The sequence below is a fragment of the Jaculus jaculus genome, chromosome 6, assembly GCF_020740685.1.
Source record: "Jaculus jaculus isolate mJacJac1 chromosome 6, mJacJac1.mat.Y.cur, whole genome shotgun sequence".
Lineage (NCBI taxonomy): Eukaryota > Metazoa > Chordata > Mammalia > Rodentia > Dipodidae > Jaculus > Jaculus jaculus.
Window position 1 is genome coordinate 75,566,289 of NC_059107.1, and position 20,731 is coordinate 75,587,019.

The 20,731-nt window shown below is 39.3% G+C and overlaps 1 protein-coding gene across 5 annotated transcripts in view; it reads right to left on the reverse strand.

The window, feature by feature from the left end:
* The window catches only part of Ryr2 (ryanodine receptor 2), a 737,098-nt gene that overhangs the window by 233,447 nt on the left and 482,920 nt on the right, over window positions 1-20,731 (reverse strand). For all 5 annotated transcript variants that reach the window (XM_045151997.1, XM_045151996.1, XM_045151994.1 and 2 more), the window contains 2 exons: window positions 11,595-11,803; window positions 9,163-9,337 (listed from right to left, as the gene is read on the reverse strand). In XM_045151997.1, the coding sequence (XP_045007932.1) occupies window positions 9,163-9,337; window positions 11,595-11,803 (384 nt within the window). The remainder of the gene's footprint in view (window positions 1-9,162; window positions 9,338-11,594; window positions 11,804-20,731) is intronic.

Here is a 20,731-nt window from a genome sequence, read left to right on the forward strand (position 1 = left end):
TCATAAGGCATCTCACCTTTCAAAATGGCAATTAAGCCTGCCAGGCAGCCATCCACCCCTCCCACCATGGCAAAAGTATCTCGGACTTTATCCAATTATGTGCAGATATGGACCCTGCCTCCCACAGCGTTGGGCTAGCAATTGGAGCCGCCCTGAAGGGCTTCACACAGGGAAATAACAATAAAACTTGCTTTAATTGTAAAATGCCAGGTCATTTTTCTAGAAAATGTACTGCCCTTAAGGCTACATGCCCACCTCCTTCCTCTCCTGGTTGCCATCGGTAGTAGGACCTCTACTTATTTCAATCCTCCTACTCACAATCAGACCTATTATTATAAATAAAATCATGGCTTTTATACATCAACAGATTGATGCCATTAAGATACAGCCTTTGCAGGTTCATTATCACAGACTGGAGCTGGTGGATCGAGGCGTTGCCACTAAAGACCTACCACCTGTGGCTGTCACTCTCCCTTGATCCTACATTCTGTACTCATTTACTATACTATATACATTCTGCACTCATTTACTATACTGCTGATACTACTGTCCTCTACACCTCTGCTATTGTTGTGGTCTACTTGCCATGGCCAAATAGCTACCCCTCCTAGAAGAGCTGCATAGGATTCAGACCTATGCATATCGGCTCACAATAAAGTGAGTGTAATATCGGCACCAACATGGGTGCAAGGCAAAGCACCACAAGGGAAGGTCCCTTTTTGACCAATTCTGGATTCTCTGACAGAAAAACCTGAATTACATGGAGGTTGGTAACATAACTGTTATCATTAAGGCCATGCCTCACTCTCTAGTCAATAGGCCTAGCCTCCCCTCCCCAAAAGGTACCAAGGGCCAAAGATTGTGGGAAAAAGCCATCCCACAAGAGGAGTTGGGTCCCTACTCCCCCAGTTGGTTAATGCCCACTGCTGCAAAGCAGGCCTTCCCCTCTTTTTGTATAAAAGAAGGGAGGAGATGTTGGGAGCTATGAACCAAACCTTGGCCATGTTGACAGAAACCACCATATAGCAAGTTAAGTTTCTATTTCCTCATCTAATGATCTATTATCAGAAATGAAGAAGCCATTACGCCTGGGTGATAGCCTTTCCTGGTGCTGCCGGTAATTGATGAAGAAACAAAGAAATTGCATTTAGCCAATAACCCTGTGATCTCTGGCCTGAATATGACTCCTTCCCCCTACAACCCTATATATACCTATGTGTAAAAATGAACTTCGAGACCTTGACAAATACTTAGCTTGGTCTCCTTCTTGTGTCTGTTTGCCTTCTCCCATTCAGGTTAACTTTCCCTCGTGTCATTGTTCGACTCCCCGCTGGCCGGGGCATCAGTTAACTCTACGAAAAAGATTTACCCTTCTTTGCTTTTTGAAGTAAGTAGCTGTGAAAATATGAGGCATCCAAACATAATTCCAGAAGGCAACAAAAATGAAATGCGTAATTTTCAGTTTCTTGTCCTTGTTTGGTCCCAACAATATAAACTCAAAGAAATAGTTGTATACAGTGTGGTGCTATAGCAAGGAGGGAGGAGTGCACTCAGCTGTGCTCTGAGAAGTGTGGGCAGTGGGGTTCTGGTTAAAATTAAATCAACAGCAGCTGTACCTACAGCTGTGCCAGCTCATGATGCAGCAGCAGGAAAGTTGCTATAAATAAGTATCCCTCAGGAATAAAAGAAAAGGACTAGATAAATAGATCAGAGACAGCTTGAAATGCATTAGCACAAGCTGAGGAGTCTACCCAACAATTTAACACAACTGAGGAGACAATGAGATAGAGCCACCTCCTCCCGGCAAGCAAATGCTGATTTGTAGAAGCATTCTCTGCCTGTAAGTCACCAGAAAGCTGTAAGGATCTCCTCTGTAGCCTAATGGGGGGTTGATATACTCACCTCTGATTATTTTTATGCATATGTAAAATAGTTTCTTTCAAAATGCAAAGTATCTACTGATAGGCACAAATATTTATGTACTGAGTTGGTCTGTATAGCTATGTTTACAATCCTATAACATTGTGTTCATAATAAACATACCTTTTTCATGAGATGGAATATTATATAACTGATGGAAATTTATTTATCAATGGTTCACTAATATATAGGAAATATTCACAGTTGATACATTTGTAGAAACATACAAAATATAATTATTTTAAGGAAACAACCAGAGACTTATCAAAAAGTTTCAGAGGGGCAGGATTGTAAACACTTTTTGTTCTCTTCAATTTAATGTTTATTTTATTATGAAAGCAAGAAAAGAGCATCCATTATGTATATTTCACTTACTAAAACAGGATACAACTACATAATTTTCATAAAGAAATTTGTCACCATGCTATGGATACAAAAGGACCAAGCTTTCATGCTCTTTAAGCCCTAACACAGAATTAGTGTGAGTGAGTGTCATATGAAGATCCTGTTCCTCACATTCAAAAGCACAGCATCTGTGCAGGCAGTTTGCTGATATATGTTAAGAAACTTTAAAGCATGCATTTCTTTAACTGATAAACATTAAGCAGCTCCTATGTGCCATGAAATCAAAATAAAAGGCTACAAAGTAACTAACACACAGACCATTCACTGTTTGATGCTGTCCAGAAAAGCATAGAAAGTTTTACCAACATAGTCTGCTACCCATCCAAGCAGGAAGACTGCTAGTTACAAAGGTAGAGAAAAGGAAGCCAGTAGCATTTCTAGAAATATTACCATCTAAGTAAAGGACAGATATGAGTACTCCTACCAAATGACTGAGAATCGTATCCAACATCCAGAAAACTTAGACTCACTCTGAGTTCCACTACCTAATAGCTCTTGGATGTTTTGCAAGTAACATACATTGTCCAAGCTTCAACCTCTTCTCCTATATCTATGCTATAGGACTACAGCTTTAAAGTAATATTCTACGTGTACACTACATACATGAAAAATTACTGAATTTAATTTCAGCTAGAAAAAGGGAGACAATTAACCTGTAGTAAGAGAATAGTTAGCTTCAATATATATATACATGATTAAATATATGTAACCATTAAATTTTATCTTAGGATCCATGAAAATATATCTACAAAGATAATTAAAACAAATATAACAACGTTTAAAATGTCAATATTTTTCAGTAATGAACACACAGGTGTTGTACTATTGTACATTTTTTTTAAAGATTTATTTATTTATTTATTTGAGAGTGACAGCGAGAGAAAGAGGCAGAGAGAGAGAGAGAGAGAGAGAGAGAGAGAGAGAGAGAGAGAGAGAATGGGCGCGCCAGGGCTTCCAGCCACGGCAAATGAACTCCAGACGCGTGCACCCCTTTGTGCATCTGGCTAACGTGGGTCCTGGGGAATTGAGCCTCGAACCGGGGTCCTTAGGCTTCAAAGGCAAGTGCTTAACCGCTACGCCATCTCTCCAGCCCCTATTGTACATTTTTTGAAGAACTCTAAGAGTTGGTAAAAAAAAAAAAAATTAAAAATTCAGTTTTTAATGGTTATGCTTTTGGATAACATTATCAATAAACAAAATTGAGGGCTGGAGAGATGGCTTAGCAGTTAAGCGCTTGCCTGTGAAGCCTAAGGACCCTGGTTCAAGGCTTGGTTCCGCAAGACCCAGGTAAGCCAGATGCACAAGGGGGCACACGCATCTGGAGTTCGTTTGCAGTGGCTGGAAGCCCTGGCACACCTGTTCTCAATCTCTCTCTCTCTCTCTCTCTCTCTCTCTAACTCTCAAATAAATAAATAAATGAACCAAAAATTTTAAAAAAATAAACAAAATTGAGTTGATTTTTACATCATTTGAATTCTTTAAAACGTAGATAAATATATCAAAAGTCAAGTTTTCTCTTGACTTTTATATGATTTTTAACCATTTTAATTATACAGGCATCAAATAAATACAGGTAATTTTTTCACTAACTTACAGGGCTTATACTGGCAGATGGTATATTTATTGCTGTATTTTTGGCTTCAAAACTGAATTATAGTGTAAAAGCATCCATACACAGGATGAAAATGTGAGTATAGTTTTATCACAATTAAACCCTTATTTACTATAACAGTTGGGTGCTGAATGGAATTTGGCCCTCCATTCTGTTTGACAACTTCTCTAAGTTACTGTGAGTTGTCTTTATGGTGCTTTGTTTCTAGTCAGCAAATATTTAATGAACACTTGGTATGTGCCTAGGAGCTATTTTAAACACTGTGAAGAAAATCCAATGTAGTTTTTGATTGCTGGGTGTCAAGTTGTAAGTAAAAAAAGGCCTAAGTAAATAAGAAAATAGTTACCAATATATGTAATATATTATCAGGCAATGATAAATACTCTTGAGACTCACTATTACAAACTGAAAACTATAGGGCAATAAGTGGCATTGTTATTAATCAAGTTGTATAGCAAAATATGACAACTGGGGTCAATTCTCTATTAGTATGAAATAAGCAAGACACACAAATATTCCAACAAAATTGCCAGGAGCCATTTGGCAGCAAGACTTCAGCACCTACATGTAAGCAAGAGTATGTCTATTCAGTGTCAGGAAGCCATTTGGCTGGCCTTAATAGTCTTTTGTACTGAGAAGTGATTGAAGTACAAAAACTCTGTAACAGGAAAGTTTTTTTGTTTTTGTTTTTGTTTTTGTGTTTTAATAGAAACTTGTGTGAGACTCATGGAGCTTTTGTCCATGGAAAAACTGTTTGTAAGAAGAAATAAACCTCGCTTCAGTCCTTGCTTCAGCCCTGGACTGGAGTCCTTGCTTTCAGTCTTTCTCCTGTCTTTCCTTAATCCTCACTCCCCGTCAGGCTCAAACCCTTTCAGCAGCAGGCTCCGACATAAAACTAAGATTTCCACAAATCCATGTAGCACCAGCATATGTAAAATTTTGATCCCACCTACTGTCCTTTGTGCTTTAGATCTTCTATCCCAGTTACCTTAAGTGACACCCTACCAATAGTATAATCTATGATATATTTCCACGGGCATTCTTAACTCTAGCAATGAATCTTAGTATAATTAGTGCACATGAGCCTAACTGGTTACTTAAGCCTGAGTCATAACCACCCTCTCTGTAAATCTGTGTAAATGATAAGTACAATTTATGGCAAAGTTGCTTCTTCTAGTAAACAACAGATGGGTTTGACCAGTTCTAGCTTTCTTTGGTGTTGGGCACCACAAAAGAGGTGCCTACGTAGTACGGATGTGAAGACAAAGGACGATCATGAAATTGATGGTTGGGTTGCAACCAAAAGGAGAGAAAACAGATAAGAACACTACCATTATGTAAGGACACATTTCAGGCTTTAATACATATAGATTCTATGCATATAATTCAAATTTAATGCCCCAAGTTAGATTAAAATGGCCAAAAATTAACACAAACCTAATTTTTTGTTTGGAAAAAGCAGATGATACTTGCACGAGGACCACTATGTGCCTGAAAAATACTTTCACACACATTATTTGACATCACTCCCATTTTATTCATGAAAAAACAGGATGTTAAATCATTTGTGTAGAATCCTGTGGCTAATTAAGTGACTGCCATACTTTGAATCAAGAATGCTGACAAGAAAGATAGAGAAAATGCAAACCCAAAATATTTGCCTAGATTTCTGAGATGTTCAAAACTGAGTGTCATGACGAAATTTCTACAGTTGCTGATTTTGCTTTAAGGAAATGAAACCAGAAGCTGATTGTGCAAGGCTATGCAAGAAAAGTATGCTCAGAATTGGGCTGGATGGGTCCCACCACTGTGGAATCAGTGTCTTTCATTCTCTGACAGTGCCACCTCCTTCCCAGGGCCATCTCACAAGAGCATGCATAGAGTGATGCTATTGTGAGAATAAACATCAGGTGACAGGGAAGAGCCAGGCAGGTGGTGTTTGAGATGGAACAGGAGTTTTAGCCTAAACCCATATTAAGTTGAAGACACTCCTCTGGATATACCTACCATACATGTCCTATATCCTTGTTTCCTTTCATTGTCTCCAAGAAGCAGAATGGTAAAACTGACAATGAAAGTTACCCTTCCCTCTCTTTTTCACCAGAGGTCTTTTTCTGCTCACAGTTAAGCAGTTACTTTAATTAGAAAAGCAATTTTCTGCTTTTCTCCCATAGAAAGGAATCCCCTGATTCTAACAGCAGGCAGAATTAAGTTTTGGTCACTGTCATTTCAGGGTCAGGAAAGCCCTGTTTCAGGATGTGATAGTCATGACAGTGGAGTCTGAGGACTCTGAAGTGGTCCTTGCTTACAGATAATCAGGCAAGCTTTTACATTCTGCATGTACTACATGACACATAGAGGCCTCTGAAAAGCACTGGTGATCTCCAGACATAAGGAACTGGTCATTATTCACTGTATGAAAAGGTTTTAATTGACTCCTTTACTTGTTTTAAATTAAGGATATGATTAGTGCTTTGAACTACTGGTAACATGTGCCCCTGCCATAAGAAGAAAACTGAGAAGAGTAGACACTGGGGCTTAGCAGAGTAGAGGGGTATTTTAGTTGACTACTGGGGTGTCATAAAGTAGCAGCAAGTGAATGGCTTAGCCAGAAATGTATTTTGTCAAGGTCTGCAGGGTAGAAGTCCAAGATCAAAGTGTCACCAGCAGTGTACTCTCCTGAGGATCAACTTTATGGTATGCAGATGGTGGCCTTCTAGATGTGTTCTCACATGACTTTTTCTTTGTCAGTATGAACCCCTACTGCCTCCTGGTGCCATCTGGAACCCCTGGGCATGGGAGAGATTGGCCTATGGCTTCACCCTACTATTTCATATGATCTTCATTAACTCTTTAAAGGTTCTTTCTTCAAGTCCAGACTCACTGAGTATTAGAGCTTCGATATATGACCCTGGGAGACACAGTACACAGTTCTCTATAATTTGTGAGATGGAGACATGGAGTTTTTGGCATGTTTAAGCATATGTGTGTGCATAATTGTGTACAAATGTGTGTGGCCACTTGTGTGTGACCACTTGTGTGTGAGAGTGCATGAGCCAAAGGAGGTCAGTGTTAGATGCCAGAGTTCTTCCTCAGCTTCTCTCCAACCTTATTTTTTGAGACAGATTCTCACTGAGTCTAGAGCTAACCAGTTCAGTTAGATTACCTGAGCAGTGAATCCCATCATGCACTGTTTCTGCTTCCCCAGTGCTGTAATTATTAGCATGTGCCACCATACCAGCATTTTTATGTGCGTGTTGGGGATATGATCTTAAGTCCTCATGCTTGACCAGCAAGCACTTTATCCCCAGCCCTAAGATAAAGTTTTACTCAAGATACTAAATCATGAGCAGACATATCTCCTCCAATAAGACAACCCCTAGGAATAGGTGGAATTCCACTTAATATTCCTATAAGGTACTTCTTACTTTAAAAATATTAATAGTAATGGCATGGCTTTCATACACACTTTGAGAGGAGCCAGTCATGGAGTCATCTTCACAGTGGTAAGAGCAGCTTGCTCTGTGTACTCTGCCTTTAGCAGATGTGAGGAGCACATATTTTATGTCAGAGAAAATTCTGTGTATCAATCTCTCGATCTGATGTGAGTAAATGGGACATTACCTGCATATTTCATTAATATTACCTTGACTTTATTGTTCCTAACTTTAGTTTTGCAGTTATTGGTGTGCTTTCTTTAGACTGTTCTTGGAAATATGTAAACATTTAGCATATTTTTATATTTTATGAGTGATCAGGAGTTTATATAAGTGACAGCTAAGAAATAAGCTTTAAAAGAACAAGTAAACGACAAGAATACAATACCTCTAGATTAAATAAATACATATTAACTCAGGCTGGAGAGATGACTTAGCAGTTAAGGTGCTTGCCTGCGAAGCCTAAAGAACACTTGTTAAAATATCCAGGTCCCACATAGTAGCCAGACAGAAAACTGACACAAGAATGCAATGTCATTCATACACACAAGGGGGCGCACATGTCTGGAGTTCGTTCACAGGTGTCTCTCAAATAAAGTAATAAAATATTTTTTAAACATATAAATTCATTGCTTATATTATCTTAGGGGAATTGTGCTACTGTTTTAATATTGATGAATTTGACTTATTGACTCATCAGGGTATATATACAATTCCCTAGTAAAACTAATGGTACTTTGATCTATGGAAATTTGCCTTATGAATGTGTTTTAAGACACAATCCTTCCAGCTCTACTTCCACTTTTTCTTCCTCCACTGCCCCCACCTCTCCCGTGTACACTTCCAGCCCAAGTAGCCCCTTTTGGCTTTCATGTTACATGTGTTCTATTACTCTGTACCGTTGCCTCAAAACTTTTTAATCCCTTCTCTTGTTCACCTTCTTAGTCTCATCACCTATAATCATGTGTGTGTGTGTATGTATGTATATGTATATGTGTGTGTGTGTGTGTGTGTGTGTATGTGTGTGTGTGTATATGTCACTTTCCTTAACAGCTGAGTAAAATTCCACTGTGTATATGAACCACATTTTAATTATCCATTCATTGGTTGATGGGCATCTGGGCTGATTCCATTCCCTTGCTATTATGAAAACAACAGCCACAAGCATGGATATGTAAGTATTTCTGTGATAAACTAGAATCCCTTGGATATATATGTGCCCAGGAGAGAATCATAACATACTTCTATTTTTTTGTATTTTTGAGAAACCTCCAAAGTGATTTCTTATTGTAGAGTCTATTCACTTATAGAATTTATAAAGTATCAATTTCCCCCTTGGAAAACTGTAACAACCTAAAGATAACACAGGGCTTTTATTCATCTCTGTCACCTGAGCTTTCAACAGCAGGTCTGACCCATGATAGAACTGCATTCTATTCTTTGTGAAATAAATGGATTTAAAAAAAAAAAAAAAGCTATAAACAACTGTTTAACTGGAGAAGTCCTAAACAAAATGTCAGCCACGGTGGAATACCATTTATTTTTCACTCTTACTCATGGTATAAGACATTTCCCCCTTACCAAAATCCTAGCTGAATGGGATGGATAGCATCTCTGCTAAGGCAATTTTAAGGATGAATCTAACCAGACCAACCATATGATGTCCTCAAAATTCACAGCTGCAACTTGCCTGCTCACTCACCCTTAAACTAAGGCATATGGTTATGAAATATTAGAACAGATGCCTTGTGCTGCCAACAGAAAGAACACAAGATTTCAGGTGCCTACCGTCACCAACATCGAAATCCTTGAAAGCTAGTTCAGAGCCCGAGTCATCCAGGAGGATTTCACCATTGAGGGTGAACATCATGGTGTGCTCGCTCATATCAACCATACAGCCCACGACATCACCCGCCTGCCAAGAGCGTCCATAGTGTTCATTGCCCTGGTGCCACCGCTGGGCCTATAGTGGAGAGAAGAGTCTCTGGTCACAGAGTCAGCCAGGAAACAGCACCTACTCACTGCTCACTGCATGACACCACAGCAACCTCGCATTCACATGGCAGTAGAACATCCCCAGGGACATATTACCACTCTAGGGCTATGCGCTATGTGATAGAGAAAGGGCCAGGGAATCTAAATGCATAATGTTAACCTGAGGAAAACAGAACTCTAATCTGATCTCATGATTTTAGGAGTCTTTATTTCTAACCACACCTAGTAGATATTTTTACTTTTGGGGTGTGTGTGTATGTGTGTGTGTTTGTGCATGCACACATGCACATGCATGGACATATGACACAAATAGCAGCTACCAAGTGTTCTCCCCAGATCCCATGTAAACCAGTTGCACATGGTGGTACATGTATCTGGAGTTGGTTTGCAGCAGCTAGAGGCCCTGGTGCCCACACTCTCTTTCTCTACATATATACAAAATTGAAAAAAAAAAAAAACTTAGAAATCTAAGTTCACCATGCTCTAAGCCTTACTGTAGCCTCCAAATCTTGAAATTACTCAACATTCAAATTCTGTGTTGATCCTTGTCTTTGACCAAATGAGTCATTTTTGGTCCCTTTGAATGCCAAGTTCCTTTGCATATTAAAATGCAGGTGGACTGATTCTGCAGGAGATCATGACAAGGAAGACAGAGCCAGAGTCACAGGTCACCTGCTGTCATAGCCTGACTGTGGTGGTTAGAACTAGGTGTCCCCCATAAACTCATGTATTCTGAATGCTAGGTCCCCTGCCAATAGCAATTGGTAATTGGAGCCTCCTGGATGTAGTGCATTGTTGGGGACAGGCTTATGGGTATTAGAGCCAGCTTCCCCTTGCCAGTATTTGGCATACTCTCTTGCTGCTGTTGTTCATCTGATGTAGGCCAGGAGGTGATGTACAGCCTCCACTCATGCCACATTTTCCCCTGCCATCATGGAGCTTCCCCTTTAGTCTATAAGCCAAAGCACTGGAGCTATAGGTACACATGACCATGCCCAGCTTTTTTATGTGGGTACTAGAGATCCAAAGTTGTGTTCTCATGCTTATGAAGAAAAAACATGCTTACTTGTGGAGCCATCTGCCCGGCTCCACTTTATGCTTTAATAATTTACTTTTTTTTTTTACTATAATGATTGCTCAGAATATAGTTTGTTTCCTCTATTCCCAAAAATACAAAGGATTCTAAGTTGAGAATCAAGTGGAGTTCACCACTGAAAATAACATTCTAGGGTTCATAAATCTCAAAATAAGATCCTATTCCTTGGAACCAATGGCAATGATACTTAAACAAGATGAAATCACAGAACCTTCTCAGTTCCATACTAACACCACAACAACAAAATATTAAATGAAGCCTACAAATTCTTTAAGCATTTGTGAAAATGACAAGCTGAAGATTGAAAGCAGATCCCAAACTTTTTATATACTTATATAAAATGTCATATTATGAATGCATTTGATAACACAGTTCTCATAAATTCATATTTTTTATCCATAGGTTTACTGTACTAATTTATAGGTGCAAAATGAGTTATATTAACTATTTTTCAGATAAATCATTCAAAGTTTTGCTTAAGCATGTTTTTCATTATTAATTGATATGTACAGTGTATAGTCACCTCTATAAAAGAATGCCGTAATTCTTTTCAATACAACACTGCACTTTTAATTTTTAGTTAAATAAAGCACCAAAGCTCAATAAAATTCATGATTTCCTTCCATTGGTCTGTTGGTCTCCTTACCCCACCCATGACTGTCCCCACATTGGGCTTGTCCATGTTAAGGTACTTGGGTACCTTGCCATCTTAGGGATAGTTCATGCTCTGCCTCATTACATGTAATCTTATTAAGATTAAACTAAGTCTTTTAATTGTTGTTGTTTCTTAAGACAAGTGTCCCTATATATAGCCCAGACTGGTCTTTAGCTGGCTATCCTCCTGCCTCACCATCCTCAGTGCTGGGATTATAGGACTTTACTAGGTCCACACCAAGCTTCTTTAATGCTTCTGGTAGACAGGGCTGATTCATCTTTTTAAACAAATTTTTGGTGACTTTCACTGCATCTATGATATGGAGAAAGAGTGCTGTGACTACAAGGATAGAAGTTTTTTTATGTTTATTATATGCCTTAAGATCTGCTATGGGAAGTACTAGACTCACTGTCCTCCAAAAGAGCCACCACTGGGGCTATAACACCTATGCCTGGCCTCAGCAAAATCACTTACCTTGAAGCCATCGAAAGCAAAGGCACGGTCATCTGAGCCCAGCTCCAGATCCGGCTGGCAGCCGGGCCTACTCCAGCCTACCCGCATGTCTCCTGCAGTGACTGCCTCAAACTCAAAGTACCAGCGGCCAGCCTTCACCGCATACGTCTTCTCAGCTCGGAAGATGCGAAACCTCTCCCCAGTGCCACTGCACACTTCAGCTCTGGCAGCTATGGAGTTGAGAAATTGGAGATCATTGGATAGAAAATAAGAAGCAGAACTGCACACTCACTGATGAAATTGCACCTCCTGAGAGCTGGATTTGGTGGTGCATGCCTTCAGTCCCAGCACTCAAGAGGCAGAGGTAAGAGGATCACCACAAGTTCAAGGCCACCCTGAGATAACACAGTGAATTCCAGGTCAGCCTGAGCTACAGTAAGATCCTACCTTGGAAAACTAAACAAATAAATAAATAAATATAATAATTGCACCTCCTGTCCATCCTGATCTGTTCCATAAGCTGCATACAGAGCCTTTTGATCTTCACTCAGTCTGGTAGGCAGAACCACAGGATAGGGTGCAGTGGAAAGCCAGCCAGGCTTTCTGGAGGTGCTGGGAAGGAACTCAGTAACTGGATGGGCAGGCAGGCTTCATCTCTCTGCCCAACCAGAATCCAACTATTTTGCTTAGGAAGAAATCCCACAAGCCCCTTGATGATTTGGTAATGAAGGACATATGAACTTGAAGACTGGACTGGAAAGAAGCAGAGAAACAAAACCTCAACTGCTCAACAAAAGAAATGAGCAGGTCATTTACCCTTAAGACACTGGAAGGAAAATGTAGTCAGGAAACCTAGAAGCAAAAGGGGGCAGGGAGGAGGGAGCAAGCGTGACAGTAGAAAATGGAAGCCTGCTGCAAACATCTATCACAGGATGGCTGGAGGACTCAGTGTCGCCATGCAAAAGTTTTCCATTCTCCATATTTTTTTTTTAATTTTTATTTATTTATTTGAGAGCGACAGACACAGAGAGAAAGACAGATATAGGGAGAGAGAGAGAATGGGCGCGCCAGGGCTTCCAGCCTCTGCAAACGAACTCCAGATGAGTGCGCCCCCTTGTGCATCTGGCTAACGTGGGACCTGGGGAACCGAGCCTCGAACCGGGGTCCTTAGGCTTCACAGGCAAGCACTTAACCGCTAAGCCATCTCTCCAGCCCCCATTCTCCATACTTTAAGTGCAGTCTGCTGAACAAATAAAAGTTATGTCTATGATATTTTGTGGGGGGATTGTTCCAGAGTTCTGCAATTAAAAATTGTGGTTTGCAAAACAGGAGGCTACATGTAAATAGATGATGTTCTCAACACCAATTCTACCTGGTACGGGTGTCACTTGCCACCTGTGGGTATTGAGCACTTGAAATGTAGCTCATGTAACTGAGACTCAATTTTAATTTTCCTTAATTTAAATCTAAACAGCTTCACATGGTCAGTGTCTGTCACATGGGCAAAATATGTCATTGAAGATATATTTTTCACAAGTGTTTGTTTTGTTAATATTTTTATTCACATGTCTATGTATATATATTATGTATGTACATAACAAGATGCTGGTGAGACAGAGATCCAGGAGGGCAAAGCTTAGGTCACCTAAGAACCTGACCATGAGAAGACAAGCCCCATAGAAATCACAGAGACACAGATGAGGGTCCACTGAAGTGATATGGCAGTTAAAGAAAATGGTCATCTTACGTAAGGTCTAAGTTAGACCCAGAGGAGGAAACTTTAGTGACCCTAGGGATGTCCCATCACCCAGATGAGGCAAAACAGAGCAGCCACCTAAAGCCATGGACCTGTTCTTCCCACCAGCCTCCAGCAGCTAATGTGGGATTAGGAGATACTGGACAATTAGTCACTTTCATTTCTTCCTCTGTGAGCATTTGGGCAACACTTTTAAATAAAAGAAGTTTAATAAGAGTTTGTCCATTGGGGAAAAAATGACAAAATGTAACTATAAATCAATCTAAAACTGGGCATGGTGACACACAGCTGCAATCACAGCAGTCAGTAGGTAGAGGCAAGAGATCAGTTCAAGGCTTGACTAGCTACATAGCAAGTCTGAGGTCAGCCTGAGCTCAAAACACCAAACTTAAAATAAATTCAAATAAACAGTGTGTGTAACCTAGATGGGTGGTAGAGGTCACCAATAAACAAGTAGGTAAATCACATGTAACAGTATAGGATGGAGAATGAAGCAAATCCAGGGAGAGCATAGGCTGTCGTGTTAGGTGGTTTCCTATTGTGAGAAGAACTAATGACCAATAGCTGCTTTTGGTGGTTACAGAAACTATAGCTGAAGCTTCTGCTGTCTTCCCTTTCAAAGCCTAGATCTAGTCTCTGAATAAGGCAGAGAAATACATCTTTAACAAAAGTCTCAAGGGCTGGAGAGATGGCTTAGAGGTTAAGTACTTGCCTGTGAAGCCCGAGGACCCTGGTTTGAGGCTCAATTCCCCAGGACCCACATAAGCCAGATGCACAGGGTGGAGCATGCATCTGGAGTTCATTTGCAATGGCTGAAAGCCCTGGTGCCCTCATTCTCTCTCTCTCTCTCTCTCTCTCTCTCTCTCTCTCTCTCTCTCTCTCTCTCTGCCTCTTTCTCTCTGTCTGTCAATCACTCTCAAATAAATAAATAATTTTTTTTTGAAAAGTTTCAAGTCTTACTGAACATGAATCATGGTTGCAACCTTGTCTAAACTGATCTAAGGATTCTAGAATATGACCTATGAACTGCACATTTAGAGTTTATTTTCAGGAGGTAACATAATTTCTCATGTAAATGTCCTTATTTTTAGCTAAATAAAAATAAAGCAATGTATTATAATATTCACTGATAAACCCAACTCTTAAGTTTCATTAGTATTGATTATTCAATTTTCTAGTAAATTAAATTACTACAGTGTCCCAGGACTGCCTTCCCTGTTATGTCTCAAGGACAATAGAATTCACAAATACACTGTGTGCTCCAGGAATACCAAAACATTTAGCCCATTTTACTATTTCTTTTACTTGAATATTTTAGCATATAAAAAAATAAAAGATTATTTCTTTCACAGTCTACTACAAATTTCTCCTAACATTGATTTATATCATTAATCATTTCCACTAACCCATGGAATGAAAACAACAGGAACTCCAAGATGTGGGCATAGCTCAGTGGTAGAAAGGTTGCCTAGCATGTGGACAGCTTTTGATTTGGTCCCCAGTACTGAAAAACATAAAAAGGGAAGTCTATAGAAAATGTGTAGTAATAATAATAATGAGGAGGAATGTACTGGGCTTGGGATCTTGCTACTTTTCTTTCTGATCTCAGGTGCTGAGCTATTCTGGTGCTCAATGAAGGTATTTATTTGGACATCAATGAGCAAGCTATTCACACATACCATCAAGCATATAATGTACTATTTTCTTCCAAAGATCTTCCTCTAAAAATCTGTGTAGTCCACAATTCATACTGTATGTTTCTGAGATTTGGCTATATTGTGAGGGTTTACAGAAGTAACCAATTCCACATTCTTCCTCTGATAAAAACCTAAGATAAAATGAAAATCTGGACCCACAAGAATTTACAAAAAGAAACAAACACACAGGTCATTTGCAAGGAATTTGTTTGAGATTGTGTAGCATCTGCAGGGGAGCACAAAGTGGGATTTCCACAAGCTCCCATTTGAACTGAATCTAGCAATTGTGGTCCACAGTTTTTATGCTATAACAATGAACTGAATACTTGACACTTAAAATAACCCTTCACAGGTACCTTCTTAATGCACATTATCTAAAGCTATTTACTATTCAAAATGCAAGAAATTTAGGAAGTGTACCTTAAAAAGAAAACACTCCCAAATCAAAGGAAGGACTAACCAAAGATTGTATTCCCTGTTCCCACAGGGCTGGCACAGGCTGAAAGTAACACCTTACATAATTTTCTAACATGCACTAGTTGGTTCAGTACTCAATTGTCTTAGCAGGCCCAGCTCACCAAAACCTGATGTTTAAATGGCATCCACCACTAGAGGGCAGTCAGGATCAAATCATATAAGAAAAGGATCTATTAGAGCCAACCATATAGGGAAGGCAGCGTTGGTCTCCAAGATATTACATAATCTAGTAAATGTGAGATGTATTTGTACTATACTTTAAACAATTGGTATCAACCAGTCATTTTTCTATCCTCCTGGTATTATATCCAATAAATCAATTTAAAGCTTCACAAAACCTTGCAGTAATTTCTGCTTTCAGCTGTTTTAATATGTCACTAAGAACAGTACTCCAAAGGACTCGAGACTCCAACAGTGTGTTCACTTTTAATCTGGGCTTCCTAACAATTCTACTGAAAAATAGGAAATAAATTGTAACTAATGTATGACACAAAGTTAGTTTCAATCTTTTCAATCTTTCAACATTTTCTGTCAACATTTTCAAATGTAAACCAGAGCAGAATAGCCAAATACAAACTAATGCTTTTAATTTTATCTTAGTGATCTCCAGACGTATTTGGCCTCATATTATAAAATTTGTCACATCATTAAACCTCCATTCCCACTATCAGGTTTCAAAAAATAAATCATAAATTTTTCCAAAGCTTCCCAACTAGTCTATCTCTCAGTGTCTTCCCCCTCCAATCTGTTCCTTCCTACTGTTGCCATAGTTATATTGTTACTGTAAACTGTGAGAACACAAAACACTCTTGCTTTAAAACTTCCCGAAGCGGGCATTACCTGTACAAATGCATTCACATTTCTTAGCTGGGGTTCTGCATTTGTCTGGATACACCTGCCTTCACCCATTGATATTCTCTCCTGACCTGCATCTTATGTTTAGCCTAACTCGACACAAACCAGCCCTCAGGTCTTTCCAAACTCAATCACATCAGACTTTCTGTTAGGTATAAGTTTATTCTCAGACAATAATCTTTACTTGTTGATATTCTGATCTGTTCAACATGTAATGCAGAAGGCATTTTCTCCTTTTAACAATGTTTCTCATTGGAAAATTAATCTCTCTTATTACTTTACATAAAGCTCAATTGACTTCCTGCCATGAGGAAGACATGCTACTTGATTCAAGGGTATAATCATGCACAAAAAGATGACTAACCCCCTATTGTGGAATACACAATACTTGCCTCATTGACCATTGCTTACAAAACTTTAGTTAGAAACTTGTCAATTAACTGTTAGTAGCTCTTCTTCTAAAATCTTGAAGTTGAGTTTACCTGATCACTATTTTTTCTCTCATTCATAAATCCATTGATTTTTCAAAACCAACAAGCTCCTTTTCTTTCTTACATACACATTGTTTAATACTTTAATGCCTTTTAAAATATTTTTGTTTTTATTTATTTATTTGAAAGAGAGAGAGAGAAAGAGGGAGAGGCAATGTGGCCATGCCAGAGCCTCTAGCCAGTACAAATGAACTCAAGATGGGTGTGCCACCATGTGCACCTGGCTTACGTGGGTATTTGGGGAATTGAACCTGTGTCCTTAGGCATCACATTCAAGTGTCTTAAGTGCTAAGCCATCTCTCCAGCCCTTTATTGCATTTTGGAAAAGTCTTGAAGACTTATTAGTCCCAGGCACATAAGGAATTCTCAAGCACTAGCAGACCACTAAGCTGAGGAGTAGATACTTAAGTAGTCACCCATGCCAACCAAAATGGACTCCACAAAATTAGTATAGAAAATTATTAAGTAAAAACCATCACGCACAACAACTGAATTGAGTTGTCAAAATACATTATTTAAAATATCTAGTTTTTTTAAAAAAATTATAAGATATGACAAGAAAAGAGAAAGTACAATACTATACACGGGGGTGTTTCTGGGAAAGGCCAGGTGCTGAGTAGACATTAACCCACACATTAAATATTTTGAAATGAATAAAGGCAACCATGTGTAAAGAACTAAATAAGAGTGTGGATGAATAAGAACTTCAATTAAGAAACAGGACCATATGGCTTAATGGTTAAGGAACACACCAGTGAAGCCTAAGGACCCAAGCTCCACTGTCCAGAACCAACATAAGCCAGATACAGAAGACGACACAAGCACACAGGTGGCAATGTGCAAAGCGGTACCCGTGTTTGCAGTTCATTTGTAGTGGCTACGGCCCTGGTGTACCCATTCTCTCTCTCTCTCTTGTTCACACTCTACCCTTGTTCTCTCTCCCTCTCTCCCTCTCTCTCTCTCTCTCTCTCTCTCATTCATGAAAAAGAAAAAAAAAAAGAAACAGAACCATAAAGAAATTCTAGAGTTGACTGAAATTAAAATTTTCAGGTTGGAGTCAACAAAACTATTGATGAATTTGAAAATGAGCTCACTGAGACTATCAAGGGGGAAAGGGAGAGAAGAAAAATAAAAAGAACTTCAGAGGCAAACAGAACACAAACAAACTCTATCCACATCAAAACTGACATTAAAAGAGGGACAAGAAGAGGGATGAAATGGGCCAACTTTCCTAAATTCAATTAAAAAACATTGATTTACACACCCAAGAAGAAACATGAACTCTAAGTGATATAAACTGGAAAATTTCTCCCTCCCAGATACATCAAAGACAAAAACAAAAGGAGAGTATTAAAAGCAGCAACAGAAAAGTAACATAACATGTAGGAAGGATCCTCAGAGTGATTACTAGCTGATATGTCATCAGAAAACAATGCTATGTCAGAAAACTTTAGCAAATCTTTACTGCTATCTTCCCTTTTGATTCCTCTCCCTTAGAAAATTATCTAATTTTCTTTTTGAACCAGAAAATAGTCCCTGCACAAGATACCTTCAGCTCATTTCTAGTTCTCTATGTATACAAGTTTCTTCAGTCCTTACCTCTTTCTCAAGAGCCTTAGAGGAACAAGTTCTCTTGCTTTTACATGAGGACAGTCCTTTGCCCATAGTCTAAATTCCATTCCCTCCCACCTATGGAGATCATACTTCATTAATCCCCTTCTTCCCTTGCTCCTCTTCCCAACCTCACCCTTTTCTTGTTCTCTTTTAGCATAAAAACTTCAAGTTTCTCCCATGATAAAAGAAATCTGTATGAGCCCAAAACTAAAAAATCCAGGCCTTTGCCAAACCCTTGGTTACCAGACAGAGCTAAAAGGTAAGAGCCTATTGCTGAAGACAACACAGGCTGCCATCTTAGAAAACCAAGAGACAATGTGAGAACTGGGAGGGAAAACAGTCCTCATCTGGCAAACCCTCATGGTGCTAGAAAGTGCTATGATAGCTACTGTGAGACAATGGTCACCAACAGGATAAATAAGTAGAAGACCCTATAAGCCACAGAATCTACCAGAAGGACAAGAAGGTCACACTTGTGCACTAATGGCACACAGTCTTGTGGGTAACCAACTGCCTTCTGATTGAACTAGTCAGTGGGAGAGAATTCATAACTGATACTGGGAAACCAAGTCAGCACCTCATGGTCAAGAATGTCACGATCCCCAGAGAGAAGCCCCCCGTGCTCCCTGTATAGGTTGATTGTGTAGCCACATCAAAATGTCTCTCAAGCTCCTAGGCATATCCACTTTAATTAAAGTTGTTCTCACCCTTGTTCAGAGAATCTTTTTTTATCTTAAAGATGGCAGAGAATATTGTAGAGATCCAAGATCCTTCTATATAGGAAAAGACAGTCATATGGTCACAATGAGATGCACTACCTGAACCACATTTACTGGGATCCAGAAGAAATTGCAAAGGAAGCATCTACACGAGTATTGCTCCCAATGCCATTCCAGCATACACATCCAGGAAAATAGCAACAAACACTGTAGTAAACCAAAATATATCAAAACAGAAATACAGAAGATGCAGAGAAGTCAACACCAAATAATAACATACCTGTCAGTACAGTTCAGTACTGTTGCAGAGGAGGGGGTGGAAAGACTGCAAGAGCCACAAGGATGGTACAAACAACCTGAAGCATAGTCCCCTACCCATTGAGAGAAGCCCTTAATTACCCCACAGTGGACACAAATAACCCTACTGATGAGGGCCCACAGGGGAAGAGAGACCAGGGGAGGGAGCATACTACAACTTATGTTAAAATATTAATTAATTAATAAAAACAATATATTTAAAAAATCTTTTGTCTTCTCTCCACAGTAGTCTTCTATAGACTAACATGCTGGTTCTGGTATAGTTTTGCTGCTGTCTGACATGTATCTCAAACTTAAAATGTTTAAAATAGGACACAGAGTCTCCCTAAACCCTAATCCATCTGTTCCAATTCCTGTATTCTTGTGAAGGTAGATGAACATATCTTCCCAGTCCAGAGAATTCCTCTATCATGTTGCTGTTTCTACTTATAAATTATTCTATTCAAGGTTCTGTTTACAGCATTACCTAAGAAACCCAACACATCTTTTCTAGCCACCAAACTTGTCTTCACCTGTAGTTTTGCATGCATCTATCCTGTTCCCCAAGAAGGTACCAGAATCAATTATTCATTCCTCCCTTTCTCATCTTTTGCATCTTCTTACACTCCATTCTATATCTGACCATGTGAAGTCTTCAAAACCCATTTACAACCCTCACTCGGATTTCCGGATCTTTACATACACTATTCTCTATGCCTGCAATATATGAACCTAGTTACATCATGCCAGGTTGCACATGAAATGCATAAACTCATTTCTCCTGAATTGTACCATAGGCTTTGCCTGTTTGGGTAGTTAAAAATATGTCCACATACACACACACTTTGTCACAATAGCTTCTGATGGTGTGGGCTTTATTTAGTGATGCACTGGTAACAAACAGAATTTGATGGCAGTATTCAAAATGGGCACTGCAGCTTCTTCTACATGCTTGTTCTCAGATCATTCACTGAGGAAAGTGCTGCCCTGTGAAGGCACTCAAACAATCCTACAAGTGGTGTATGTGGTAAGATTGTTTCCACCTGGCTGTGTCTATCAGCTGTGTCACTGACCATAGCCAGAAAAATGGGTCCTTCAGCTGACTGATATGTAAATGAACTATCACAGTATCAAATACTCCATCATCAGATAATTACAGACCTGGCCAACTTGATGTAAATTCATAAGAAATAATGATTCAGAACCAGCTTATTAAACTACTCTTAGATTCCTAACTCAGAAACTAGAGAAA